Raw genomic sequence first — 26,965 nt, forward strand, 5'->3', positions numbered from 1 at the left:
GCGGGTAGGGCTGAGAGCCCTGCTGCTGGGAGCAGGCTGGGGAACAGGGGCTAATGGAGCTCTGTGCCCAGGACTCCTCACACGGCACCTGAGGGACGAGGCCATGGACAGTCAGGCTGAGATCCTGAGCGGTGAGTGGGCAGCATGCTCTGTCAGGACTGCGGTGGGTCTCTGCAGACGTGGGGGTTTATCTGGGCTCTGTTTCTTTCGCTCACAGCCCTTCAGCCCTTGGAGACAGACTGGGATATCTCTGTCAGCTCCCTGGCAGCTCAGACAACCGTGTTTCTGAGGAGTCCTTGTGTGCCCCAAAGACCAAGAGGCCTTCTGCAAGCGCTGCGCTGCTGCTGGCCCTGAGCCTGGCAGAGGTGCAGCGTGCCTTTGTAATAGTTAATTAAAGCAAAAATAGATAATTTGCCGCCCTCCCGCCTTCATCCGGGACCTGCCGCTTCCATCCGAAGACCGCCTGATGTGGAGGGGATAGCGGCATGTAGAAAAGACAGGTCCTGGTTTCTAGAAGGCGTGGACCGTTGGTGGAGCAAGAGGCTGCCCGGCTGCCCAGCGCTGTTTTGCTCATTCGCCTTTAATAAATTTTAATATTTTAAATTTTATATTTGTGATCTGTTGACTATAACACCTTGGCTAAAGGACTGGGGGTGAATAAAGCTGCAACAACGTGCCCAAAGCCCTGGTGTCCAGCTGCGCGGTGCTGAGTGTGCGATCCTGCCAATGTAACCCTGCCCTCTGTCGGTGTGGAGCTGTGGAGCTTCCAGTCAGCGGTACAAGCAGTGAAAGGCAGGAGAGCCCTGGATTTTCTGTAGTTCCCGGGGTATGCACAGTGCACCCAGCGCCACGCGGCTCTGGACTTGGCTCGAGTTGGAGCACAAGCATTTTCCAATCCCTACTAAAAGTCAGGAGTGATAAATCACAGAATGGCTTGTGTTGGAAGAGACCTTAAAGCCCATGTCGTTCCGTGCCCCAGCCATGGGCAGGGACACCTTGGACTAGACGTGGGTTGAACAGTAGACTAGGTCTTGGGCACTTCCAGGGCTGGGGCAGCCACAGCTTCTCTGGGCACCTGTGCCAGGGCCTGCCCACCCTCACAGCACAGGCCCAGACTGGCCCAGTGCGGGCGGCCGCGCTGCTGCCGGGATATTGCGGAGATGGGGACCGGAACCGGGACCGGCACCGGGATTGGGGCCGGGGCCGGGGCCGGGATCGGGATCACTGCAGGCGGGCAGGGCGAGTCCGGCCCTCTGGGCCAGCCCCTCTGTGCCCGCCCCGGCCATGGCGGCGCGGCTGTGGCGGCTCTGCAACCTCCTCATGGCCTCCTTCTTCGGGCTGGCGGCCGCCGTACAGGTGAGGCCGCAGTCTCCCGGGCTGGGGGCGGCTCCGATCCCGGCCCCTCTGATCCCCTCCGTCCCCCCGTCCCTCCCGCGGGGCGCGGCTCCGGCCGGGCCGGCGGCGGGGGCTCAGCGCTCTCCTCCCGCCGCAGGTGAACGACCCCGACGCGGGGCTGTGGACGGTGAGTCCGGGCTGCCCTTCCCCTCCCTCTGCCCCCGAGCCGGGGTCGCCACAGAAAACATGCTCCCGGCTTCCAGCTGGAGAGCGAGCAGGCGCCAGGAAAACGATCTCTCTACTGCAGCAACAGCTGGAATCAGCCCATGCTTCCAGGATCTGCCTTATTTCAGCCCAGATCTGCACCTGGCCCTGCACAGCATCGCTTCCCCGTGCGGAGCACCCCGAGCCGGCCCCGGGACCCATCGCCCTCCGCTCGCCTTGAGTCATCCCCGGGACGCTCCGGCGGCTCAGCTCGGCCCGGGGGGCAATGGGGACAGACCGCCTGCTCTGCTCGCCCTGTCTCGGGCACAGGAGCAGCCCGTGGCCCCGGCCCAGTGTGCCGGGCTGGGGGCTGGGGCCGAGGGGCACCGTCTGTGGGTGTGACAGAGGCTGCTGGGTGGGCAGGGGCTGCCCCTGTGTGTCCCTGGCGGGGGAGCCCCGCTGACAGCGGCCCCGAAGGCTGGGCAAAGGCCAGAGTGGAGGCACCCTGTCAGAGCTTTTCCTGGCATTTCAGGATTCAGGGAAGGGGCCCTGCAGTGGCTGGTCCGGCAGCCAGCACTTGGTACCTCAGAAGCTGGGAAACAAGGCTGGCACTCAGGTGATGGCCCAGGATTTTGGGTGGGGATGGTAAAGAAAAGCATTAACAGTGCCCGAGGGAGAGGCACTGGGAGTTGCTCTTTGCCTCTGAAAAAGTGCTGGGAAGGGGAGAAGTACTGCTGTGGGTAGGCACATCTGCTTTCTGACCTTGCTACGTTTTCCTGCAGAGTATATTGATATATCATTAACAGGTTGTCTACTTAGTGCCAGCTGCCCTGACACTGCTTGTTAGCATCAACCCTTCAATAACAGGTACGATACTGGTGTGAAAAGAGAGTCTCTGTTCAAATTTTGCCCCAAAAAGGTTTGGTGTTGGTTTTTTTTTTTTTGGTTGGTTTTTTTGGGGTGATTTTTTGTTGTTTTGTTTTGTTTTGCTTTATTGGACCACTGATTAAAATCAGGCCATGTGGAAACATGTCCTACTATCTTTTGAAGGCACAAGGTTGTGGGACCTGCTTCTACAACAGCTGGTCATTGGTTTAGTGGTGGTGGCTGGATTTGCTGCAGGTGAAGGGAGGAGCCCTGCAGAAAATGCTGCTGGTATGGGCTGCCTTTGCACTCCAATTCAAAAGCCTGGGGGTTGCTCTGAACCTGGCTCTGGTGTTGACCTTAGGACATTAATTCACTTTATTTCCTTGTTGTAAATCTGTGGTTTTGCTTATCTAGCTCATGCAAGAGCAGCTGAGCTCTGCACAGTCCTACAAAAGCACTAAAAGTCTTGTTTATTGCCAGGTATTGCAGCTGCCCCACAGAGCACACGGGCAGCAATGGCAGTGTTCAAAGGCTGTGTTTGGTGGATGCTACAGGTGCTAATGCTGCTTCACATGTTCAGAGGATCAGTCAGATCAGGAAGGATATTGAGGTGTTGGAGCAGGTCCAGAGAAGAGCAACGAGACTGGGGAAGGGACTGGAGCACAAGTGCTGTGAGGAGAGGCTGAGGGAGCAGGGGTTGTTTAGCCTGGAGAAGAGGAGGCTCAGGGGAGACCTCATCACTCTCTGCAACTCCCTGACAGGAGGGTGTAGGTGGATATTGGTCTCTTCTCCCAGGAACAGCAGCAGGACAAGAGGGCTCGGTCTTCAGCTGTGCCAGGGGAAGTTTAGGTTGCATATTAGGAAGAATTGTATTACAGAGAGAGTGCTCAGCCATTGGAATGGGCTGCCCAAGGAGGGGGTGGATTAATTGTCCCTGAAGGTTTTTAAGATGAGACTGGATGTGGCATCAGTGCCACCACCACAGCGATGTTGGATCAAGAGTTGGACTTGATGATCTCGAAGGTCTTTTCCAGCCCATTTGATTCTATGATTCTATGGATCAGATCTGTTTCTGGACTCCAGAACATAGTTAATTTTTTTGGTATTTTTGTTCAGTAGAAATAATTTCAGAATAAGGCTATTTTATATACACTAAGTGACTGCATCTGTTCTGGATGAATACTTATTTTGAATAGACTAAAATCACATTTAGCGCCAAAAAAAAGCCTTCAGGAGTGCATGCTGTTGTCACAAATGACACCATTGCAGGCATTCATTACCTTAAGCATATAAAGTGTAATCATCCATAAAGCAAAACCCCTGAGGGCTGGTTGCTTGTGGTTTTGAACATTTCAGGAGAGGTTTATTGTGTGTAATAGGGGTAGCTTCCACATGATGGCATTTGGCTAGTCAAGAGAGTCTGCATGTTAAGCTCTCAGTAGGGTTTTACTTGTGCCAAGATCTGTAGAAAATAAAGATTATAATGGCATAACTATTGTATAACGGGAGATTTACGTAAATACACCAAGGGATATTTGCCGTTCAGCTTTGTGGAAGACCCAGATTCTGCCTGTGCTGAGCTGCAGTAAGTTCAGCCAAATTGAGAATTGATACAGTGTTGGGTCTCTCTGACGTCTTGGCAGCTCATCACCTCTGATGCTTGCATGGAGGGGTCAATGCCCAAAACCCCTGCTTTTCACCTTAGTTTTTCTGCTGTTGATGTTGCTGAGATCAGGGAGAACTGTCAGTGTCATTTCTTACCTCCCACTCAGGAGCCCCTGGGAGGGGACATGGAAAACCATAAGAACCTGTGGGCCCTTCAGATATTTCACACCATCTCTATTTATCTATTTAAAAACAGGCAGAGATGTTGTCAGTGTTGCTCATCATCACAGGCAACACCTGAGGCAGCATCTCCTCAGGGAGTGTGAAGCCAGATGCTCCCCACAGTGGTGGCTGCCTGGAGGCTCGGCCTCTCCTGGGTTCCCTTGGGCCCCTGGGGTCGTGCTGAGCACCTGGTTTTGGCTGTGAGCTCCAGAAGGCTGTACCTCCTGCTCAGGAGAACTTCCATTCGTCATACACCTTGTGTTTGTTTCTTTTTGTTTTTTCCCATGCACATTGATGCTGGGGCCTGTCGTGTTTGCTGCAGAGAACACAAAAGTTTTCATTGAGGTTCTGATGCCGAGAAAGTTGTGTTCCTAGGCCCAGTAGTATTTATTTTTTACAGCACTTTTTAGAAGATTTCCCTAGTCCTAAAGATGCTGGTAATAATGACACCTTCCTGCCTAAGGTGTGTGTGTTGGAGGCACCTTTTTTAGCAGCTCAGTTGCTTTTGGATTTATAGGTTTACTTCATGCTTCATGGTAGTTGCTGACAGTGTATTTTTTTCCTCAGATAATGGTGTTTGGAGGACCCTGTGTGACCTTCATTCTGCTGGCTGTGTGGTTGGGACCATTGCCTTGGCTTGCTCTTTGTTTGCTTATGCTCAAGGAAACATTTTTCATGAAGAGGAAGGCAGGTAAACAGTGGGTTTTCTTTGCCGCTGCTCAAGTCCAGCTCACCAGGCCATCTCCTCCTGGTGTCACCTTCCAAAACTTTATTTGCTGGGCTGTTGTAGTGAGTGCTGTTGGTCCAGAGGAATCAGACCAAAGGGAAGGGACCGTAATGCTCCAAAGGGAGAGTGAACAGTCATTGCTTGCCTGATTGTGGCAGGTAGATTTACCTGGGGGCAGTTCTGGCTTTCGAAGTCCAGAACACAAGAACAGTGAAACAGCTTTGTGCTCTCTTGCACAGGAGCTACAGGAATGGTAATTAATGTTTCCAAAACTCCTGAGGTGACACCACATGCATGTTTATCTGGCAAGGGCTGCTGAGTCCTCCAAACTGCCCGAGATTGAGGAGGAGGGAGGATTTCTCAGCTGGACATTTGGGTGTTGCCTAAAGTAGGTGCTTGTACAGTATTGAGGTGAAGCCCTGGCAGCTGTTCATGGTCTGGAAAACTGGGTTGCTGATTGCACTGTGCTAATGAGAGAAATGTGCTGTGGAATTCAAGTCTAGCAGTGGAGGAAAAAGTGGAGGCAGAATTTCTGCATCTGTTTAGCTGGGTCACGTCTGTAGATTTGTGATACAAAGCAAAGTTACTCCTTGTAAATAACCTTTTTAATTATAATGCTAGTAAAATATATTGAACTTCTCCAAAGGAGCAGCCTCTGCTTGTTTTGGAGGTAAAATTTGTATTCTCTAAACATAGACATGTACTCGTATTATTTTCTGATTTGTTTTTCATTTGGCTTTTTAGAGAGTTGTTTGGTCTGGTAATTATTACAATATGGATGAGGCTTTGTCGCAGTTCATCAAAGTAAGTTTTATTTTCTCCTTTTCTTTAATCCATTCCTATGTTCACACTTAGTGACTAGGTCCCTGAAAACACATAGTTGATTTTGGCAGCTTCTTTTTCTGTTTCATGTTACCCTCTGAACCTTTCAGACGCCCAAGCAGTAGCAGCTGGTGCTACAGCCTGGAGGTTCTCACAGAGATAGAAGTCAGGGCAGGAGGAAATGTAAGGCTACATGAAACATTTTTTCTGCTCCCCTTTCTCTTTGCATAAGATGCCTTTTCTTATTCCAACTTTTGTAGCCTGAGTTGTCAAAAATTATTTTCTGCTGGTACATGGTGCCTCTCCAGTAAAGGACTATGCTGATGCATCCACAGGAGCCACATTAGAGTGGCCAAGGGCTCCCTGCTGTCTTTCCAGCTGCAGGTGGATGAGAATGCTTCATAGCAGTTGTAGCAGTGGCCACAAAGGCCAAGGACATCCTGGCTTGTAGCAGCCATAGTGTGGCAGCAGGACCAGGGCAGGGGCTGTCCCTGTGCTGGAACTGCTGAGGCACCTCCAGTGCTGGGGACAGTTCTGGGCCCCTCAGACAAGGCATGGAGGGGCTGGAGTGTGTGCAGGGAAGGGAACAGAGCTGGGAAGGGGCTGGAGCAGCAGGAGGGGCTGAGGGACCTGGGGGGGCTCAGCCTGGAGAAAAGGAGGCTCAGGGGAGACCTTCTGGCTCTGCAACTCCCTGACAGGAGGGGGGAGCCAGGGGGAGTCAGACTCTGCTCCCAGGGAACCAGGGACAGGATGAGAGGAAATGGCTTCCAGTTGCACCAGAGGAAGTTCAGGTTGGATATTAAGAAGAATTCCTTCTCTGGAATAGTGGATAGGGCTGCCGAGGGAGGTGGTGGAGTCATCATTCCTGGAAGTGTTCAAAAAACAACTAGCAATTCATGATAGGGTTTAGTGGGCGTGGTGGTATGTGGTACAAGGTTGGACTTGATGATCTTAGAGGTCTTTTTCAACCTTAACAATTGTGATTTGTATAGCTGTGTTGCACTTGTTCCTTTACAGGAGTCCTCTGGGAGGAGTTTGCTTGGCTGCTGCAGTCGTGGTTGCCCTCTTCCCCTTTGCTTCATGGCTGTACATTTATGTGAACAAAGAGCTGCGAGCATCTTGGCCAGAGCACTGCAAAACAGTGATTTAACTGGGTGGGAGGAAGTCTAGAGTAAATATTCTGACTGTATTTGCCTTTGCTTTTGGTGATTAATGAAAGATTAGTGTCAGCTTGATAGGACACAAGAATGCCTGGCTACTTCCAGCAGTGCCATTTGAGTTTTGGTAAAAAGCTGAGGAACACCGTCAAATCTAAATGAGGAATATTTCTGTGGAAATTGTTGTTCAGCTGGCTGCTTCCTACATTTTCAAAGCACTGTTGATTTAATGTGTTCTAATTGTATATTCAAGACATCCTAGCATCCCTAGATCACTCTCCAACCACCTTGTACTTTGGGAAATCTACTGTTCTGTAAGGGACAAGTAAAGCAAAACTGTTTCAAGACATGCCTATTTACAGCCATAGAACGTCCAAATATCTGCCTGGATAATCCATTTGAGACTAACTGGGAAATTGAGCAGTCTGTATTTCTGTTCCTGTGCTAAAATGATATGTAGAATATATCTGACAAATTAATTTTGCTATTAGCTGAAAATCACTAGTTTTGCAAAGTAATAAACATTATTTTTCTAAAGAAAACTCAACAAAAGCCTCTGTATCTTTTATTTTTTGGGAGATGTGTACCTGAGCCTGCCACCAGCAGATGTGGGCACTGTCACAACTCTGCTGCTCACTGGCTTTTCCCTGGAAAGCAGGACCCAAGCAGCAGCCAGGCAGCACTAAGCATGTCCCACTGCTCATCCTGGAAAAGGAAGCACGGGTGGATACACTGGACATGGATACATGAGCTGGGTGGGACAGAGCCAGCACAGCTCCAGGTGCAGCACAGCAACCCCTTTAGACCCATGTCAGGGCTCCTTCACCCAGCACTGCTGCAGGAGGTCACAGCTGTGCACACAGGGGCCCCTGCCTGTGTATGTGCCCCATTCCCTGCTGTAGCACGGATGGGCTCCATTCTCTTTAGGCTTAGCCTTTTCTGGGGATTACTTTAGTCTTTTAAAGCAATGTTGGAAGGCTGCATTAGGCTACAGGGTGGGTGTATTCTGCCAGACATGAGACATTACTGCCTATGATGTTGAAATGCAGCTGGGCAGCTACAACTCTGCACGCTTTAATGCTCACTGAGAGGATAACGGGGTGTTTTTTTGACAATATTCATAATATGGTTTGCATCTCTTCACAGTAACAATCCAGTCTGGATTGGGTGTTTCAAGTCAATATTCTGCGTTCAAGTATTTCAGTTACTGGCCTTCTCTATTTTCCACAAGGAAATCAGGCTTTCCTTACAGAAACGTAATTTCTAAAATCCTGTATCCAAGAGAAAAATGCCTGCCTGAGCTAAAGCAATAAGGATCAGCCATGCGCCTTTCTGCAACCAGTGAGCTGAATCCCCTACATTTTTATCCCGAGTCCTTCCTGAAGAGCAATCTGCATTTACCTGGCATTTCAGAACTGCATAACTCTGTCTGCAATTCTGCCCCTTCCCTTTAGTACCATTTTATCTTCGTAGACATAAACAGTCCCAAAAGCGTTGCTTTCTGGGGGCGTTTCGATTACCCCCTCCAAGGTGAGGTGATGAACTCCATGGGAGTCCTGGCAGTACCCCCCGTCGTGCAGGTGCCCCGCGAGGACACAGACCACGCACCGGTGGGAGTGGATGACAGACAGGGCAGCTTCATAATTCCAGGCCAGGCACACCCTGTCCGAAGCATCGGGGTGAATGGGCAGGTGACCTGCAGTTGAGGGAAAAAAACAGGAGAGTTACTGTAACAAAGTCTGCCTCATTGCTGGGAAGCTCAGCCAAGCCTGTGCAGAAAGTTCCCCCCAGTATGGACAGGGTCTGTCCTGCGCTTTCACAGGTTACATCTGTATCTCAGCGGAGCTGCAAAGCTACATGTTTTCCTCAACTCACATACACCAGCTGTTCCCAGTACATATTCCAGGAATATATTCTGGGAATATATACCTCCCTCAAATACAGGGGTTGGAACTAGGTATCTTTAAGGGCCCTTCCAACCCAAACCATTCTGTAATAATAATGGCCAGTCTTCGCAAGCGAAGATCCGGGGAAGGTCTTTACGCCTTCCAGCCAGCGCATTGGATTTTTTAGGTGAGACACAGTGTGCGCGGAACTGAGCCCACCCTTTAATCCTAAGGTTCATCTGCCGGGGCTAAGAGAGCTTGGATGGTGGCAGCGAGGTCCTCAGGACGTAGATGGATTGCCTTTAAGGGCTAACGAGCTCCATCTGCCCAGGAGTGGCCCTGACCGGGAAACGAACCCGGGCCTCGGCGGTGACAGCGCCGCGCCCTTAACCACTATATCACCCATATCCACTTACCCATAACTACAACTTTTTCTTGGTTTTCATCAGAGAACTTGAGGACTTCATTGAACCAGTCCAGCTGGGCTTGGCTAAATCCTCCATTAAATGCTACAAACTGAGGTTCTTTGAGCCCTACAGTGAAGAAGAAGGTTAGGCACAGGTGCATACACCTCCCACAGCTCCTCTACTTGCCTTACATAAATCTGCTTACAATACATGGTTTACTCTCTTAACATTTGGGATGTTTTGTTTTGTTTTTTTTTTTTCTTGGATCAAACTTCCAGCCTCCTTGGACAAAAGAGAAGTGTTTTGTTAGTGTTTTCAGGGGTTTTGGTCACACTGTATGCACAGCGTTTCCACTCTTGTGTGTCTCCCCCCCAGCATGGGATGCGGTGGGCACAAGTCGGTGTTCTGCAACAGCCCCCTCACCAACAGCTACCCCGTGTTCTGACACTGCGGGGCACAGAGCACAACACGGGTAAGGGGGAGCATCTCCCGTGCCCGCCTAGGGCCGCAGTGACCGCAGGGAGGAGGAGGAGGTGGGCAGCCCTGGGGCACCGGCCCGAGCCTCGCTGCCGGCCCCGGGAGCTGCCCCGCCCTCGCTCCCGCAGCGCCGAGTGTACCTGCGGGGCTGTTGAGATCCTCGTTGGGGTTCTTGTCCCGCAGCAGCCGCAGGGACTCCTGGTAGCGGGGGCTGTCGGGGTCCCTGCCCAGGATGCTCAGGTCGTAGGCGTCGAGCACGACGAGGCGGAGCCGCGCGGCGGGGCTGCAGTGATAGGCCTGGCACAGCCCGTCCGCGGGCCCGGCCGCGCCCCCCGCGGGGCGGCTGCACAGCCCGCTCTGCGCCAGCCGGGCCCGGCTGAAGTTGTACAGCTCGTGGTTGCCCCACGCGTGGTGCACCGGCACCGGCAGCCGCCCCAGGGCCTCCAGCACCTGCCGCAGGGCGCCCTCGGCCTCGCCGCGCCGGGCGTTCAGCCCGTCGATGCTGTCGCCCAGCTGCAGCACGAAGTCGATCGGTGGGCTCTCGGCGGCCCAGGCCCGCACCGCGTCCCGCAGCAGGCGCAGGCTGTGCCGGTAGTAGCGCCGCCGGCAGCCGGCGAAGTCGTGCCCGTCCTCGGCGTCCGCGAACTGGATGTCGGCGATGACCCCGAAGGCGACGCGCGGCGCCGCCTCCATGGCGGCCGCGGGCGGGGCGGAAGGGGCGGTGCGGGCGGCGCGAAATGGCGGCGCGGTGGGGGCTGTGGCGGCTCGGCGGGGTCGTGCGGAGGGGCCAGGCCGCGCTGGGGCCGCTGCCGGGCCCGGCTGGGCGCGTCCAGGCGGGGCTGCCCGCGTCCCGCAGCCGCCCCTTCTCGCAGCTGCCGCCGGGCAGCGGCCGCCGGGCGGGCGGGCAGAGGCGGGTGAGTGAGTGAGTGAGGGAGGGAGAGAGGGAGGGAGGGCAGTGGGGCGCGGGCCGGCCCTGCCCGTCGGCGCTCACTGAGCCCCTGTCCCCGCAGCTCGTGTCGTGGCGGTCCTTGGCGGCCACCGCCGTGCTGGGCGGGGGGCTGCTGGTCGGCATGAAGGCGGTGAAGCGGCGCAAGGAGGAGGGTGAGTGCGAGCGATGGAGGAGCAGCGGCGGGGCCGCGTCTCGTGTTCAGATGATGCATTTTTTGTACTCAGACGATGTACTTTTTGTGGTCAGGTGTATTTTATCCGCTCGGACATCTCGGTATCACAGCTTTGCACAGGGCCGCTCCGCGCCTTTGTGTACGGAAAGGCCGCGGAAAATTTTTAAAAATTAAAAGCAAGATTCAGCGTTTGAAAATTCTGAGGTTGGAATAGTTGTGCTTGGCTGCAGGCGCTGTGCCCGGCGATGCAGCACGGACACGGAGCTGGGTGTGGTGGGCACATTGCTTCCCTCTGTGAGGCACGTGAACTTAGCCCTCTCCTGCAGGAAATGCCCACGCCTTTCCTTTTCATGGGTTTACTGTTGGAAACAGAGATGTTACAGCTCTTAGGGTATCTTCACTTTGCAGAGGATGCTGCTTTTTCTGTTTCCTACCAGGCCAGGTGGGAAACCACCTTTCTCTCTGTTTTCCCCCTTTTCTTTTTAAACAAAAATGCAATCAGATAACAATAAAGAAAGAGATTCTGTTGCAAAGCAATGTAGTGACATATTTGATTTTATCCAGAAGCAGTGCTTTTTGGAAGCCATGTGCACACTGGTGCATTGGTGTGGTGCACACTGGTGCATTGGTGTGGTGCACACTGGTGCATTGGTGTGGTGCACACATGACAGCTGCTGGTGGATCTTGACCTGGCAGTGCCGTGCCCATGACCCAGTGTGGTGCCTGACTTGGCTGCTTCCGAGGCTCGCCAGGGAAACAGTAGGGATTGTGCCATGGATGTGTTTGATCTCCTCTTGTGTTTTGTAGAGCTGGAGAAGGAACGTAACCGAGGCATTGGGAAGCCGCTGCTGGGAGGGCCCTTCTCGCTCGTGAGCCATGAGGGACAGCCCAGGACCAGTGAGGACTACATGGGCCAGTGGGTGCTGATCTACTTTGGCTTCACTCACTGCCCTGATGTGTGTCCCGATGAACTGGAGAAAATGATTGCAGTGGTAGATGAAATTGGTATGGGAATTCAGGGAATTCAGTGGGTGTAGAGGTCCTGTTTATGGGAGGGTCAGGTTTATTCTAATAAAATGTCACAAATGGTGATAACTGATGATGTTCTTTAAAAAACGCTGTTGGCTGCTAGTTGAATTAATTGCTAAGTGATCCATAGATCAATTTGCCTGTCACTGGGGTCTGACATAACAGCACTGGTCTTTCCATAACAGGGGACTTGGGAGTAAAACATGGTGGTGGCAGGTCACAGGGAATGCAGTGCATTGTATTTTTGCCTAGAAGTGACTGTGAGGTCTGTTAGGATTTTTTTCCCCTCTGTTTTGTGCATCCTGAGAACAAATCTCTGTGAGAGTCTCTCCTGATGCAGAGTGGCTGTGCTGTGGAATGGAGGAAGGGGGAAGGCCATGTGTTAGAGATGGCCTGAAGAATTATGGGGCAGGGATAGTGGTAAACCCAGCAAGTGGGAAAACAGACTAACGTGAAGGAAATACAGCCAAGGCTCTGGCTGGAACATGAGGGAAAGAGCCTGAATTGTGTCTTCATATTTCCTCCCGTTCCCCCATCCCAGCATGCTTCCCTTGTGTGAGCCACTGTGCTTCCAAATGTGCATCACACCACCATGTCTGCTGCAGCACAGCCACTCTGTCGTCCCTCCTGAGCAGGGCAGGGAGGGAGGGAAGCTCCCAGCGCAGACACTGAGCATTGCATCTCACAGTATTTGAATCATTCACAAATTAGATAAATTAAGCTGCACAGAATGGTTTTTTTTAGTCCCTTAGGGTGGGCTTGGACTGATATTACTTGGCTGTGAGGTTGTTTGAAGGGAGATGAGAAATGATTTCTAGTTTTGTAAAATAAATAATAATTGTTTATGTCACAGAACAAATTCCATCTTTGCCTAATCTGACCCCGCTCTTCATCACCATCGATCCTGAGAGGGACAACCAAGAAGCCATTGCCAAATATGTTAAAGGTATTACTGCTTTTTTCCTCTGTGTCTCATAGCATGTAATACAGAACACTGGAAAGGAGCCTCTTGAAGGGATTGTTTTCACTAAAATATGTAAATGTCTTGTTTCTATCTAGAATTTTCTCCAAAGCTGGTCGGGTTGACTGGTACCAGGGCACAGATTGACCAAGTGGCTAAAGCTTATCGTGTGTACTACAGCGAGGGCCCCAAGGATGAGGACAATGACTACATAGTAAGTAAGAGTAGGGCCTTTGCCTACTGAAAAACTGTGGATAAGAGCAGCATATAGATTTTAAAACCAGCTGTTGGATCTGTGCTGAAGTCCCAGGTGACAGAGCCCTTGTTGCACTGATCTCTTAAGCAGTTTGTCTCAGTCAGAACCAAAGGGTCCTCTTACGAGCTCAGAACCTCATTGAAGCATGTTCGAAACATGTCCCAGCCCAGGCCTGCAGACAGTAGCACAGGAACTAGCAAGGCTGGCAGTTAGTTGAATGTAATGTATTTGACTGGCTGCCTTCCTGTGTGCTCCACGGTGAAAATGGAACTGGGAAATTAAGGTGTCTTTAGTTTAGCAAGATTACAACTTAGAAATTAAGAAACTTCAGGTGGAAGTGTGGAAAAGGAAAAGAACAGCTTTTTATTAACAAAATCTGAATAAAAAAACAAATGGTGCAATCAAAAATTTTCAAAAGAAACAAAACAAAGTCCCAGTTCCCCAGGTGGGAGGGGGAAGAAACCCGGGGCAGGGCAAAGGGGAAGGGGGGGAAGCTGAAGGTAAAATGTCCCGGGAGCTCGAGAGCTGCTCGCAGCCAGCAATGAAAGAGTCCTTTTGGACACAGGCAGTTCAAAGGCAGAATACCTCGCTCTGAGGTGGGCCAGTCTCTCTCAGTCGTCCTCTGTGAGGTGTCCTGTGGGAAAAAAACCCTTCCTGTCAGGAAAAGAAAAGGAGGGCGGCCAAAACCTGGCTCCCGCTCTGTCCAGTGGGCAGACAATACCAAAAACCTCCCAACAAAAGACTCCCCAGCTGTGCCCCTGGCAATTGTGCTTCCAGGGAACCTCCCCCTTCCCCTGCTCCTGCATTCCCCATACCCCCCGACTTCATCAGAAACAGATGTGTGGGGGGAACGGGACCTTAGGGAAAAATTCCAACATCTCTTTTCAAACCTATGACATAAGGCAATTGGAAGTGGGAGAAATGAGAAGTAAAATGAGTAAGAACTCATTCCCTGCCAAACTGACACCAAGGAATGGGGTCTTCCAAGCAAGAGACTTGGATATCTTCCTGCAAATACTGTGGGGATCTTCCTGTGACAAACAGCCTGCAAGAGAGACCATGTTCATTAGTGCTAAATTAAGTGGGAATAAAATACATAAGTAACAAGGAAGAAAATGAGGTTTGAGTGAGGCTGAACTGGGTAGTCAAAATCTTATTCTCTGGAAGTGACAGGACTGGTTATAGGACTCTGAGCTGCTGCCAAGACCTTCCTGTCTTCCAGCTTGCTCAGAACGTGGCAAGAGTAAAGCAGGTACAGTTGATGGGAAGAGTGAGGTTACATCTTATTTGATCTGCCTTGTTTTTTTTCTTCATTACAAGAACTGAGGGCATCGGAAGAAACTAAAAACAGATTCAAAAGGAAAGGTAATGATTCTCATTGCAATGGGCATGTGAGGAGTGGCATCCCTTGCTGCAGGTGCAAATGGTGAAAGTCCACAGGGAGACTTGTTCTTAGTCTTTGGAAAAAACAATCTTTTGAGGGTTATGATGTGCACAGAAATCTTGTGTAGTTCAGGAAGTCTGTGAGATGAAAGTGTTTGGAAACTGGGAGGTAATAGAGGAAGGTAACATATTTTGGTGTTGGTTTTATACTCTAAAGGGACTGTCTTTGGCCACTGTTTGGGGTGGCATGCTGAGGCAAATTGAATTTGGTCTAATCCAGTATTGTCAATTCTTAATCTGTTTTAAAAGACCTGGTTTAAAACCACCTGACTCTCGAAAAAAAAATTATCCAAAAAGATTGGGGGAGCAAAAAAAGTGGTGCATGGAAAGAAGGAGCAAGAGCAGCACATGATCTTAGTGAAGAGAAGATGAAATCACTGGTGATATCCACTGCTCTGCATCACTGAGCTGGGAGATCAATAACTTGTTTTCACTTGAAATGGCAACTGGAAAAAATACAGAAGCCTGTGACTAAGACACTGTATTTGGATGGAGAAATGGAACGCCAGTTTAAATCAACATGAAATCAATCTAAAGATACGGCCTAATATCAGACTTTTAGAAGGGGGCTGGTGGGAATGCAACAACAGGTTATAGGAACAGGATTGGCAAAGGATACCTGCTCAGGAGAGGGAAAGAACTCCAGAGAACCTGACACTAAATAAGTGAACTGAAGTTGAAGAGAGCTGGTGGAAAGAGGCCGGCAAAGCTGAAGGAGTTGCTGCTGCTTGGCCAGTGAACTGCATGTGGGTTCTAGTGAAGCACACCCAGATCCTGGCATGGCCATGAAGGGACAGTACAGGGGTTCAGCCAAGAAAAATAACTCCATTGGATGACAGCAGCTTGGAGGGAGGCTGGAGGGTGGCCCTGGACATAGGGGAAGGGACTCAGGATCCAGGAGGGGACCACTGCTCTGTGTTAGGGCTGTGAGTCTGAGGGGAGGGAAGGACAGCAAGGAAGAAAGGCCAGTGAATTGGATGAAAGTAGGAGAGCAGCTTAGGAGCCCCAGATGTGGTGCCAGGGAGGAAGAATATACCTGCATCTCCCTAGGATTCATCACAGGCTCTTGGTTTTGGGCTCTGCATGCTCAGGACAGGGAGAGCAGGGGACACAGCACTCAGGAACAGAGTGAAAACAGGATAGTGACAATAGCATGCCTGGGAGGGAGAGCTGGAGGCTGGTCTTGTGCCTACCTGAGACACATCCAAGTAATTTATACTCTGTCAGTTCTTCCAGTATGGTTTTTTCCCAGTTATGTCTTGCCTGGACACGTGTTCCCAGCTGATGATGGAGTCTGATGTCTGTGCAGGGCTGGGCTCTCTTTCCTCTGCTGTGGGGTGGGGAAGGAAAACAAGTCCACTGCAGCCTTTGCTGCTTGTTTCGACTTAAAAGGAACATTGAGATGAGCATTTAAAAGTAATAGTTTCTATTTGAATTTTTCAAGTATTACTTGAATATTACTAGTTACTATTTAATAATCTCAGTTCGTAATTGCCAATAACAGAATATCCAATTTACGTGTTTTAGTCTGTGATTTACAAGATTTGAAGCTCAAATTTTGACCTTCAGAGCATGAAGTGGGAACAGTGCAGGCTTCAGGCAGGCACAGCTTGAAAAACTGTCTTTTGCACCCAAATGGCCCTCTATTCTGACTGTATGTAACTTCAATAGCCCAGGGAGTTAAGATGTTCTGAGCAGGCAACCTGATTTTTAAGGGTTTTTTAATGCTAGTTTCCACTGGAAGGATATAAATTGTGGTTCATCTTGCTTAAGAAAAATTGTCTCCTCCGACTTGATTTTGTGATCTGATCCTGGAAATTTGAAACTGGAGTAAAATATCTGAATTAAACCCATGTCAGAAAAATTTTGAGAAAAATTATTTCAATGGCAGAAATCCCACTAAGTTTAATGCATCCTTTTAGCTTGTGGTCCTGGAAATGTTCCTGTGATTTCTCATTTCAAACACAGCTAAGTCAGAGCACAGGTGTGTTTCAATCCCCAGCAATCACAGGTTCGTGGCCTCCTTTGCCAGTACTTTGTGTCTTTGCTGATAAAGGTGTGGTCACAGTTGGGCGCAGACAGTGCTTGCAGTGGCGTTTAAATAAATGTGCAGTGGAGTTAATGAAGGCACTTGGTGTGTTCAGCTGGGGGAGACTGAGGGGAGACGTCCCTGCAGTTCCAGCTGCCTGGGCAGGGGCAGAGGAGGGGCAGGGCTGAGCTCTGCTCTGGGGGGAGCAGGGACAGCCCCCAGGGAATGGCTGGAGCTGTGTCAGGGCAGGCTCAGGGTGGAGCTCAGCAAAAGGTTCTTCCCCCAGAGGCTGGTTGGGCACTGAACAGGCTCCCCAGGGCAGTGGGCACAGCCCCAAGGCTGCCAGAGCTGCAGGAGGGTTTGGATGATCCTCTGGGGCACAGGGGGTGACTCTTGGGGATGAGGCTGTGCAGGGCTGAGGGTTGGACTGGATGATCCTTGTGGGTCCCTTCCAACTCGCCATATTCTGTAATTTTGGTATAAATCCGGTGGGAATGCTGGGACATCCATGTGTGAGGGTGTCTCGGGGCCAGCAGGGGGGGCCCCTGCCCTGCTTGTCCCTGTATCCCGTGGCGCTCCTGGCTCCACTCCCACATCCCGGTGAGGTGCTGGATCCTGCTGTTTGCCAGCAGTGAGCTTGGTTTAATAAAATACTCCTGTTTATATTGCATTTACATTCTGTTAGCAGCAGGAGCGTGAATACCTTGTGGGCATCATAGAGCATCATGAGAAGCAGAGGGAAACTGGGAGAAGACCATCAGCCTTAGGGCTGCAGGAAGGGACCCTCTCTTAAGCAAGACTTGTGTGCTGAGAGTATTTCTGCACACATTCTGAGGGTGCAACGAGTTTTCTCTGTTTATTTTCTTGGGTAAAACCAGCAGGGGTCCTGAGGTGATCACAGAATCATGGAGTATCCTGAGTTGGAAGGGACCCACAAGGATCAATGAGTCCAGCTCCTGGCCCTGCACAGACACCCCAGCAATGCCAGCATGTGCCTGAGAGAAGAGCAGCAGTGATGCTGAGGTTTTCCTTGTCTTGCTTTACCTTCTTGGGGAGAAGTTTGCAGCTGCCAAAGGCTGAGCTAGACACTGCTGCTGCTGACGCAGAAGTGCAGGAGGTTCCGATATTTAAAGGGTGCCTACAAAGAAGATGGAAGCTCCCTTTTTTGGGGGAGTCATGCAGAAAAGACAAGGCACAATAGGTACAACTTAACCCTGGGGAGATTTCAGTTAGACACAAGAGGAAAAATTTTCCCAAAGAGAACAGTCAGCCATTGGAATAATCTCCCCAGGGAAGTGGCAGTTTTCCCAACATTGGATAAGTTTAAAATTTGACTGGACAGGGTCCTGGGCCATCTTGTCCAGGCTGTATTTTTGCCAAGAGAGGTTGGACCAGATGATCCATGAGGTCCCTTCTGACCTGGTGGTGTGTGATTCTGTGATCTCTTTCACCAAGCTGTGTTGTGCTCTCTCGCAGGTGGATCACACAATAATAATGTACCTCCTGGGGCCTGATGGTGACTTTGTGGACTATTATGGCCAGAATAAGAGGAGCACCGAGATTTCCGCTTCTATTGCTGCACACATGAGAAAATACAGATCCTAAAACACAAGGTCTTCAATGATTGCTGTGAACATCACCTGTGGGTTTGGCTGTGGTTGGACACTGGAGTTAAACCAGAAGCACACAAGTGTAACATCCTGTCACAACACACCTCCTTTCTTCCAAACGAGAGGCAATCCTGTTTCTGCAAATTGCCATTACCAAAGAGCTCTGCAGAGCCTTCCCTGTGGATATTATTTGCAGCACGATCTAGGCTACCAAGTGAAATTGGGGACTTCTCTGAATCATTGTTGGGAGCAAAGAATGGAAAGCACTTTTCATAGCACTTTTCATTTGGGAAGAATGTGTGTGCTGCTGGTAAAATTAGCTGGTATCTCTTGGCAAGGCACCAGCAAAGGATGGTCACTGCAGGAGGATTGCTTGGTGAAAAGCCATGGGGCCATGGCGTTCTCAGAGGAGCTGTGCCCTCTGTTTTTTCTGTACTGTCTTGCCTTCTGGGAGAGGCAGTTGCACTATTACAAGCAGGAGAGCCTTAAGAGTGCTCCTTTATTCAGGTTAAGGAGGTGAAGAGCACAGAAAGCACTGGCAGTTTCCATGCCTGAGACCAGCCCTGTAGTGTGCCTGATCTCTTCATCTGAATGCACAAATGAAAGGGTTTTTCTGCTGATTTTTCCAGGTGAACACTGTTCACTTATAAGGAAAAGAGAAATGGGTTGCAAATAAGTTTTTCTTCTGGTGTAAATGATTGTGTGCATAGTTGCTCTGATTGTGCTGAGCAGGGAAATAGGAGGGTGGAGGGGGCTGTGTCCATGCAGAGGGCTGGCAATCAGATGCATTTTATGCAGTGCAGCATTTGAAAATAAAGATTTCTTTGTATAGGCAATATATATTTTTCTTTCCTTAGTTAGGTTTGCCTGGAATATCATCACAACTTTGTATGCCAGTCTAGCTTAATGTTCTTGCTCTGTTTTCCTTCTTTCTAAAAAGCAGTATTTATTTCTCATCGTGCACACCAGAAGCCCAAGGTGATTTTTTAAGGCAGCTGAACCCCACAAAAGACCCACAGGAGACAAACCAGAAGAGTTCTTGGTGTGAGTCCCAGAGTGTCTTAGGCTAAACACAGGTGTTCCTGCAGGTAGCACTGGTGTTCTCCTGAGTGTGGGAGAGAACATTCCTGTCCAAGGGAAGGTGCAAGGTCCATGGAAAATTTCTGTCTTTCCAAAATTGTGAAAAACAGTAAACTTGACCTGTTCCAGAGCAGTTCTAAACCACAACTGAGTAGTGCAGGCCCCATCAACTGCCCCGTACTGTGGTGCCTCCTGAGGGTGCCTGGAATGTTGCTGTGATAGAGTATGTCTCACATGGAGTTCTTGTAAAGCTCTCTCAAGGAAGGAAGGTTCCCAAAGTTCCAAGATAGGATTTTTTTTTTCTTTGCCTCTCAAATACTACATAGTTTAAAGAAGGGGATTTTTTTTCTTTTAAAGCAATTTGTGTTTTTTTAATCAGTTTACATTTGGACTTTTTTTTAAAAAGTGTCCTGGTAGGCTTAACCTCAACAACTGAAAAGGAAATTAAGGGGGTTTTTTATCTCTTTGTGCTGGCTGGGTTGATTGCAGTAGGCAATAGGAGTGGTTCCAAAGGAAATTTCGCACTTGACTCTTCTATCAATAAGAGGGTGTGTCAAGTCCAATGTGTTATCAATGGTATTAGTGTCTGTGGTAAGTGGTACCCTGGCAATAATGACTTCGTTTTCATGGAGGGCTTGCAGGTGTCAGCATTGTTTCAGAAGACCCTTTCCTCAATGTTTGTTTTTCCCCACAATCCTGGAGGTAACGAATTTCCCAACTTCCCTTACAGAGCTGACTTTTGGCACCTCTTGGCCCTGCATTTCCTTGTGCAAGTGGCTGTGACCAGTTTGTATTGAAACAAGATGGGCCATGGCTTGATGGGCCATGGCTTGACCTGCTGCTGATGGTCCTGTGGAAGCTGGGCTGTAGACCTCTGGAGCTCCACCAGGGCAGAGTAGTGGGACAGAATCCCCTGCCTTGACCTGCTAGCCATGCTTCCCTTCATGCAGCCCAGGGTATGGTTGGCTGTCTGGGCTGCCAGTGAACATTGCTGGGAATGCTGAGCTTCCTGTCAGCCAATGTGCATCAAATACTGATGTAGGAAACATGGTGGGAGTGGGACTAAGCAATGGAGCAGCTGATCCAGGAGGAGTCTTTGTTTGCCCCTTTGAAGTCTGTGCTTCTCCTAATTATTCCCAAGCACTTAACATAGCCTGTGGAGAAAAGATGGATTTCGATATTGACTCTTTAGGGAATGGAAAGACTTATAATACTTGTTTTTCAGCCATATCTGTCTTCCAAAAGAAGTAGGAAAGACTATTTTGAAGGTTCAAGTGCAGAGGGTTGATTGTGGGGCTAAGGGAGAGGGAGGGTGTATTTATTTAAAAGCCTTTTATGTAACTGATACTGAGTAGAGGCATGGTTTGAGTTTGTAAGGTAGCCTGCTCCAGGCACAGGGCATGGCCTGGGTTCCTGTCTCTTGTGGCAGCGTGGGGATCTCCATCAGCAGCAGGCACTGACATGCCAGCATTGTCTTTGTGCCATGTGGGCATTTCTTCCTTCCCACATCAGTGTGAAAGCTCACTGAACCCTCCCTTGGTGTCTGGGGGCTCTGACTACCCCTCTGTTTCCCAGGGTATGAAAAGCAAGGCAGTTTCCTCGAGCCTTCCCCAAAATCACTGTGCTTCTGCTGTCTGCATGGAAGGGAAGCACAAAGGGGCATGTGCAGGCTCCACAGCAGGAGGAGTTTAGAGGGAGGGGGTTTAGCTGATGTAAAGGAGACACTCATGCAAAAATATCAAGAGAGGGCCTGTTGCTCACCACAATGATCTGCAGTAGGTTCTGATCAGTTGTTACTGGCAATAGGAAAGAAATAGTGAAAAGTGACTAGTTCCTGAAGGAACTTGGTGCCATGGTCTAGTAACCACGGGGGTAGTGGATCAAGGGTTGGACTTGATGATCTCAGAGGTCTTTTCCAACCTGGCTGGTTGTATGATTCTGTGATTGCTGGATAATGGTAAATTGCTGCTAAACAGCTACTGCTTACCTCATATCTGTGCAACAAGTGCTGGCTCTGTAATGAAGTCAGTCCTACCACAAGATGCTCCTTTTTCTGTTTTGTGACTCCACATGACCCCTCCCATGTATTTTCACATACATTGGGTACTTGGTCTCTCTCACAAGTGACACCTTCAGGTCTGTATTTATTCAACCCTCTGTGAGTTCTTGGTGTCAGCAGTCTTCAGGGCCAAGTCTCTGCCCCATCCCTTACCATCCTGTGGCTCTGCTCTGCACAGCAGCCTTTGCCTGCTCTTCTCAAGGTCTGCTGTTACAGCAGGCTTGTATTTCAAATATTGCAGCAGTGTGTTAGTGCCAAATACCTTATTCTGCATAGGGTACAGTCTGTGTAGAACCAGGATTGTATGGGGCAATGGTAAGTAAAAATAAAACAAATTAGCCAGAAACACCTGCTCAGAAGAAAGAATTGGTGTTACAGCTGAGCCAAGTTAAAGCAGGATTGGGACAAGGGGTGCCTCTGTCCCGAGGCTTTGCAGACTCAGCTCATGTGCTGCAGCCTGGGAAGGGTCACCCCATCTGTACTGATTTCCCTAAAGCTCATCTGCAGCTGACTCGGCTACAGAGACAAATGCAGGGTTCCTGATTTCTCCCAAATGTTTTGGCAGAAGTGTCACGTCCTTTATCTTGTTTTTCTGTGACCTGAGAGGCAGAGCCAGCTGACCCAGGAAGACTGGGGTTGTGTGGGAAGGGCCCAGAGAGATGTAGGATGGAGGGATGTGTCCCTTGCCTCCCAACAGGATGTCCTGCTTTTTTCTACCTCTCATATTGACTATGCTGATCATAGTTCCCTTGGCCTTTCCCAGGAGGGAAGCTTTCTTTGATAGTGGGGTGGTTTTTTTGTTGTGTTTGTGGGGTTTTGGTTTTGTTGTTGACGTTTGGTATTTGGTTTCTTATTTGTTTGGAGTTTTGTTTGTTAATTAAAAACAACAAAAATGTTGTTCAGGCACGTGTTAGGATTTCACTGCCCTGCCTTGCTGACAACAAGGAGCACAACTCTGTTCCCTGCATGTTTAGGAGGCCCAAGGGCTGTGCCAGGTGATCAGTGGGAGGAGAGGCAGAGCTGGTTGGGGGGGATGGGAAATGCACTATGGGTGCTTGGAGATGCTTTGTCAGGGGATGTTCAGCATTTCTCCAGCCCAGTATTAGAAATGGGACAAACTCCCTCTGTAGGTATTGTACCAAATTCCCTGTAGCCCTGATCACAGTGCCTGGCCCACAGGGAGGGAGTCCAGCTCTGGCAGGGGCAGGTTTGTGGCAGGGCTGTGCTGGTCACTGGCCTGGGGCTGGGGGGGCCGGGCTCCCTAAGGGGGTCTCCCCTCTGGAAACTACTGGAGGACAAGTTTCATGTGGGAACCAAATTTGTTGGAGCCTGGTGCTGTGCCAGGTGAACCTGTGCTACCCTGGGCAAATGGGAACCCCTGAGTGCCCATGGCAGAGGGAGGACAGAGCACAGTCCTGGCTGGGGCCAATCCACAGAGCTCTGCTGTGTGTGCCCGAGGCATTCCCGGCCCCAGAATATGTGTCCTGGAAAATACCAATACAGCATCTCCTCTGAGTGGCTGACATCCCTACCACTGGTGCCATCCCAGGCTGGGGCTAGGGACAAGATGTCTGAGGAATGAGGAACAACTCCATTTGTCTACCCAAGGAAGGCAACACATTCCTCATGCCATGGAGGAGCTCAACTAATGAGTGATACTAATGCCACCTGGATGAAGCTGGCTGTTTTAGGAATTTTCTCAGCACCAGCATGGGCACAGGCAGGGACTGAAGAGGTACAGAGACTGTGGCTTTAAACATCTGCAAAGCCCTGTGTTACATTTTCAGTTCAGATCATAGAGGAACACAGATAGGAAGGACCCTTGGGAGGTTTGTAGTCCAACCTCCAGCTCAAAGTAGGGGCAGCTGCAAGGCCAGACCAGGATACTTAAGTTTTAAACAGCTAAGGCACGAAAACCTCCAAGGATGGAGGCTTCACAACCTCTCTAGATGGGTAAAATAATGTTTCCTGCTAAAGCAAGTATTTTTCTTTATATCCAGTTTGAACTTCTCATTTCAACCTCTTTACCAGGGTGAAGAGACTGATTCCATCTTCTTGACAACCTTCTCATGGGTATGGGAAGGCTGCTGTTAGATCCTCCTGAAGCCTTGTCCTTCCCAGTCTGGGCAAGCCCTGTTCCCTCCTCCTCTCTTTGTGTTGTATGTGATGGCCAGCTCAAGGTCCCTGACTGTCTTGATCTCAGATTGTCACACTGTTCCCTGCCCAGTCCCAGCATGTGTTTTTTTAAGGATGTTTTCCTTATTGGGTGCAGGACTTTGCATTAGTCCTTGTTGAACTTCATAAGGTCCCTGTCAGCACATCCTCTGGCCTGCCTGGATCCCTCTGGCAGCTCTGATCCAGAGGTATTGGCTGTCCCTCCCCATGTTGGCCTCTGTGGTGTTTCCTCTGCCATGTGATTGGCAAAGGGACTGCCCCAGGCAAATGACCCATCAACAACTGCCCTCTCCTACTGCCCAACCAGGTTCTTCAGCCACCTGGATGCCCACCCAGCCAGGCCATGAGCTCCTCTGCTGGACACAACAGTGTTGTGGCAGGTGGTTCTGGGAGCTGAGGTTGGTCAGTGCCTGCTGTTCTCTCCACAGCTGCAGATCTGGTCATTCCATCACAAAAGGCAATTGGGATGGGCAGGTGTGATTTACTTCATGATAAGTGGACACTGACTGTTCCCAGGCACAGTCCCAGAGATGTACTCCAAACATATTTCTGTGTGTATTTTTCCCCATCTCCATTATTTTTTGTCTGCATCTAAAGAAGAAACCTCTCAGAAAAGCAAGCTGGTACCTCCTGAGAGGGTGTGGGAGACAGGTTGGGCCTTGGTCCGCAGTCATCTGGACAAAACCCAAATCAGGTTTTATTTTTCCATACTCTGTTGTGACATGTGTATTCCCAGTGTGAAAATACTCTCTGTGCCTGCAGGGATGGCCAAAAGGGCTCAGCCCAAATCCAGTTTTGATGATAAGGAGATTGACCTGGATCACAAGGCTGTGACACAGGAATGTATCTGCTCCATGTGCAGCTGCCGAGCTCCCTTGTGCAGGCGGGTGCAGCAGGGGCTGTGGCTCCCTGGGCTGGCCAGTCTGGGCCTGTCCTCAGTGCTCGTACCAGAGGAGCTTGGTTTTGCCCAGGAGCTGTGCTGGGGCACTGAGGGCTGCCCTGCTCAGGGGTGCTCACACAGGGCTTTGTGCACTCCCTGGGGTCTGTCCCCAGCCAGAGCATCCTGCTGTGCCCTGGAGGGACTGTCCAGGAAGATTTCAGGGCAGGTATTTCCCACAGCACTGGATTTACCTGCTGCCTCCAAACAAGCTCCCATCCCTGTCGATGCCAGCTGGGCCCCTCTGTGCCTCCAGGGCCTGGTGGGTCACCACAGGGGCTTGCTGGCCTGGGCCTGCAGGTGCTCCTGGGTTGCTGGCCCAGCTGTCAGCAGCCATGCCCTGCTTGGGACAGATTTGCACCAGCAGCACCTTCTTTGAGACAAAAACAATCTCAAGAGCGCTTCCAAGCCACTCCAAAGCACAAACCAGCCAGCTTGACTGAGGGGCAAGCTGTAGTGCCAGGGAGAGAGGGCAGGGAAGAGGGCTGCAGTGCTCAGGGCAGCTCTGCTGTTCCTCTTGCAGGGGCTCATAGATTGGAAGCTGCTTTTGTGTCTCGGGTCCCTGTTCCTGGGTATTGGGGTTACAGGGAGGCAGCAGGGGGGGTTTTGCTGGCACAGCTGCCTTAAGCACAGGCCAGAGCAGGTTGTGCAGAGGGCACCAAACCACCCAGCATTAGGCCAAGTGATGAGACAGACCTGGGAACAACCGTGGGGTGCCTGGAACACCGAGGTGTGTGCTTGAGCTGACACTTGGCCATGTGGCTGTCACAGGCCCTGCAACCCTCCAAGCTCTTCCCAGCCCTGTTGTTTTTCCCTGACCCCTCTCCTGGGGTGAGCAGTGCTGTGCTGCTCACACAGGAGTTCCCCTGGTGCAGACTCAGGGTTCAGGTCAGGAACTGCTGAACCATGGCACTGAGCTGCAGTGACAAAGTTTTCTGGCCAGTGCAGGAAGCTGAAACTCAGCATCCTCCTGCAGCCACCCAGAGCCACTTCATCCTTGCTGCTTGCATTGAGTTGGGCTCTCCAGCACCTTGCTGCAAATCAGGTTGTGTTTCAGTCAGGTAAAAGAAGCAATGCACGGACTTCTGAGGAGTCAAAAGAGTGGGAACAGCCTGCCCTTATGCACTGAGGTTGCTGGTTGCAGCCAAAGTTTTCCAGTCCCTGCTGGAGTAGCTGTGGCTGTGGGACAGTGTGTGCTGGGGCTGCTCAGGAGCCCCCCAGCCTTGGGGCAGTGAGTCTGTACTGATTGAAGCACTTATTGTGATCTGTGCTACAGGAGAATGGCCACAGTCCTTGCTGTCACACATGAGCTCACAAGCAGGTCAGTTTTACTGGATTGCCCTTAGGAGCAATCTGGTGGCCTACAGGGAAAGGCAAAAAGCTGACTATTTGTCTGCTGGACAAGAATTTAAAAGGTTTGGGTTGGTTCAAACGAAGGAAGCTGTCTAGCCCCTGACTTCTAGCAGCTCTGCATCTGTTGTATGTGCTGCTAGGAGTATGAAGGTCTGTGCTGGGGAGACCTGGGCAGGAATGACTGCATTCATTCCTCTGTACAAGAGCCCGCTCATTCCATGTTTTAAGCTGTGTATTACTAGTTTAATAAAGCAGGTTCCTTCAGCATGCCAGGGAACTTACTCAGCTGCAGCTTACAAAACCTCCTTGTTCTCCCAAAGTTCTTTGTGCAAAAATAGATAGACACCAACCAGTAAATCCACCTTTAATTTGTGGGGGTATATTGAGCCATGAGTGCCCTTTTCTGAATGCAGGGCAGCACTGAAAGCTCCCTGGCAGCACTGTGATGAGAGAGCCTTGCAAGGCAATGTGGCTCGTGGTGACTCCCTTGTGACCTTCACCTCAGGACAGCTCTGTGATGTTGGCAGCACAGAGCAACAGATGTACCTGCAGCTGCTGTTCTGGGGCTGTTTGTGAGTGGATGTTCACCTACACGAGTGCCCTGGGCCTTTCTGCACTGCCCTAGGAAGGCTTTGGCCGCAAAGGAAGGTGATCCACTGCCCTGTGGCCATGAGAAGCTGAAGGACGGTGTTGTTGGCCTGGGACTCACCAAGGACACTCTTTTCCTAGGACATCATTTCTTGCCTGCCCAAACCCCAAGCTTGTAGCAGTCCTGGCTGGGGTGGAGTGGTGCTCAGGGTCACTCTTGTACCCTGTAGTGAGCAGCAACCCCAAATGCAGTTGGCCTGTTCATGGGAGCAATCTGCTGGCACTGCCTCTGACTGTGTGGGTGGGGAGGGAGGCACAGTGGCCCTGGGCACCAGTAGCACTGAGTCCAGATGAGCAGGACTCCAGAGCTTTGAGCTAAGGAAGGAGATCCAGGCACTCAGCAAGTAAAACAAAAAGGCTGCTTTTCCCTGTCAAGCTCTTGTGAGGCAAAGAAATAAGTATGTTTTGCTTTTCTAAGAAAATGTTGGGAATGGATGTTGCCCAGTCTGTTCATTCCTTGGCTCCCATGCCCTCTGAAATGGCCTGTGTGTGCTCGGACACTTTGTCATGGTCAGGGTGGAGCCCTCACGCTGAAACTGTGGAGCTTGAGGGGTA

The 26,965-nt window shown here is 50.5% G+C and overlaps 3 protein-coding genes across 6 annotated transcripts; 2 read left to right on the forward strand and 1 right to left on the reverse strand.

Annotated features, from left to right (window-relative positions):
- Positions 1-1,234: 1,234 nt before the first annotated feature.
- TMEM220 (transmembrane protein 220) lies at positions 1,235-6,947 on the forward strand. Of its 2 annotated transcripts, XM_050319571.1 has the most exons (6): positions 1,235-1,356; positions 1,493-1,522; positions 2,346-2,406; positions 4,801-4,924; positions 5,705-5,764; positions 6,800-6,947. In XM_050319571.1, the coding sequence occupies exons 1-6, from the start codon at positions 1,285-1,287 to the stop codon at positions 6,930-6,932; spliced, it is 480 nt and encodes a 159-aa protein (XP_050175528.1). In that variant the 5' UTR covers positions 1,235-1,284; the 3' UTR covers positions 6,933-6,947. The 2 variants fall into 2 exon arrangements, with proteins under 2 accessions (XP_050175528.1, XP_050175529.1); XM_050319572.1 differs by lacking the exon at positions 1,493-1,522 and having other exon boundaries at positions 1,255-1,356.
- A 1,050-nt stretch (positions 6,948-7,997) lies between these two features.
- On the reverse strand, positions 7,998-10,405 carry ADPRM (ADP-ribose/CDP-alcohol diphosphatase, manganese dependent). The gene is made up of 3 exons (XM_050319573.1): positions 9,850-10,405; positions 9,242-9,358; positions 7,998-8,635 (listed from the first exon to the last, which is right to left on the reverse strand). Exons 1-3 carry the CDS (start codon positions 10,400-10,402, stop codon positions 8,349-8,351), a joined length of 957 nt encoding a protein of 318 aa, XP_050175530.1. The 5' UTR covers positions 10,403-10,405; the 3' UTR covers positions 7,998-8,348.
- Positions 10,282-18,389, forward strand: LOC126642163 (protein SCO1 homolog, mitochondrial). 3 transcript variants are annotated; one of them, XM_050319568.1, is made up of 6 exons: positions 10,282-10,300; positions 10,720-10,810; positions 11,638-11,835; positions 12,713-12,805; positions 12,919-13,034; positions 18,025-18,389. In XM_050319568.1, exons 2-6 carry the CDS (start codon positions 10,780-10,782, stop codon positions 18,151-18,153), a joined length of 567 nt encoding a protein of 188 aa, XP_050175525.1. In that variant the 5' UTR covers positions 10,282-10,300; positions 10,720-10,779; the 3' UTR covers positions 18,154-18,389. The 3 variants fall into 3 exon arrangements, with proteins under 3 accessions (XP_050175525.1, XP_050175523.1, XP_050175524.1); XM_050319566.1 differs by lacking the exon at positions 10,282-10,300 and adding an exon at positions 10,353-10,430; XM_050319567.1 differs by lacking the exon at positions 10,282-10,300 and adding an exon at positions 10,595-10,623.
- Positions 18,390-26,965: the final 8,576 nt, after the last annotated feature.

The sequence above is a fragment of the Myiozetetes cayanensis genome, unplaced genomic scaffold, assembly GCF_022539395.1.
Source record: "Myiozetetes cayanensis isolate MyiCay16 unplaced genomic scaffold, myiCay2020 scf22, whole genome shotgun sequence".
Classification (NCBI taxonomy): Eukaryota; Metazoa; Chordata; class Aves; order Passeriformes; family Tyrannidae; genus Myiozetetes; species Myiozetetes cayanensis.

Excerpts from the sequence above, each read along its gene's own strand:
- TMEM220 (XM_050319571.1), top strand. The coding sequence starts at position 1,285 with ATGGCGGCGCGGCTGTGGCGGCTCTGCAACCTCCTCATGGCCTCCTTC. Across the intron at positions 1,357-1,492 it reads GGCTGGCGGCCGCCGTACAG|GTGAACGACCCCGACGCGGG; the intron begins GTGAGGCCGCAG and ends CTCCCGCCGCAG. Across the intron at positions 2,407-4,800 it reads CATCAACCCTTCAATAACAG|ATAATGGTGTTTGGAGGACC; the intron begins GTACGATACTGG and ends TTTTTTCCTCAG.
- ADPRM (XM_050319573.1), bottom strand. The coding sequence starts at position 10,402 with ATGGAGGCGGCGCCGCGCGTCGCCTTCGGGGTCATCGCCGACATCCAG. Across the intron at positions 9,359-9,849 it reads GGATCTCAACAGCCCCGCAG|GGCTCAAAGAACCTCAGTTT; the intron begins GTACACTCGGCG and ends TCTTCACTGTAG. Across the intron at positions 8,636-9,241 it reads AGAAAAAGTTGTAGTTATGG|GTCACCTGCCCATTCACCCC; the intron begins GTAAGTGGATAT and ends CCTCAACTGCAG.
- LOC126642163 (XM_050319566.1), top strand. The coding sequence starts at position 10,359 with ATGTCGGCGATGACCCCGAAGGCGACGCGCGGCGCCGCCTCCATGGCG. Across the intron at positions 10,431-10,719 it reads CGGGCGGGGCGGAAGGGGCG|CTCGTGTCGTGGCGGTCCTT; the intron begins GTGCGGGCGGCG and ends CTGTCCCCGCAG. Across the intron at positions 12,806-12,918 it reads CATTGCCAAATATGTTAAAG|AATTTTCTCCAAAGCTGGTC; the intron begins GTATTACTGCTT and ends GTTTCTATCTAG.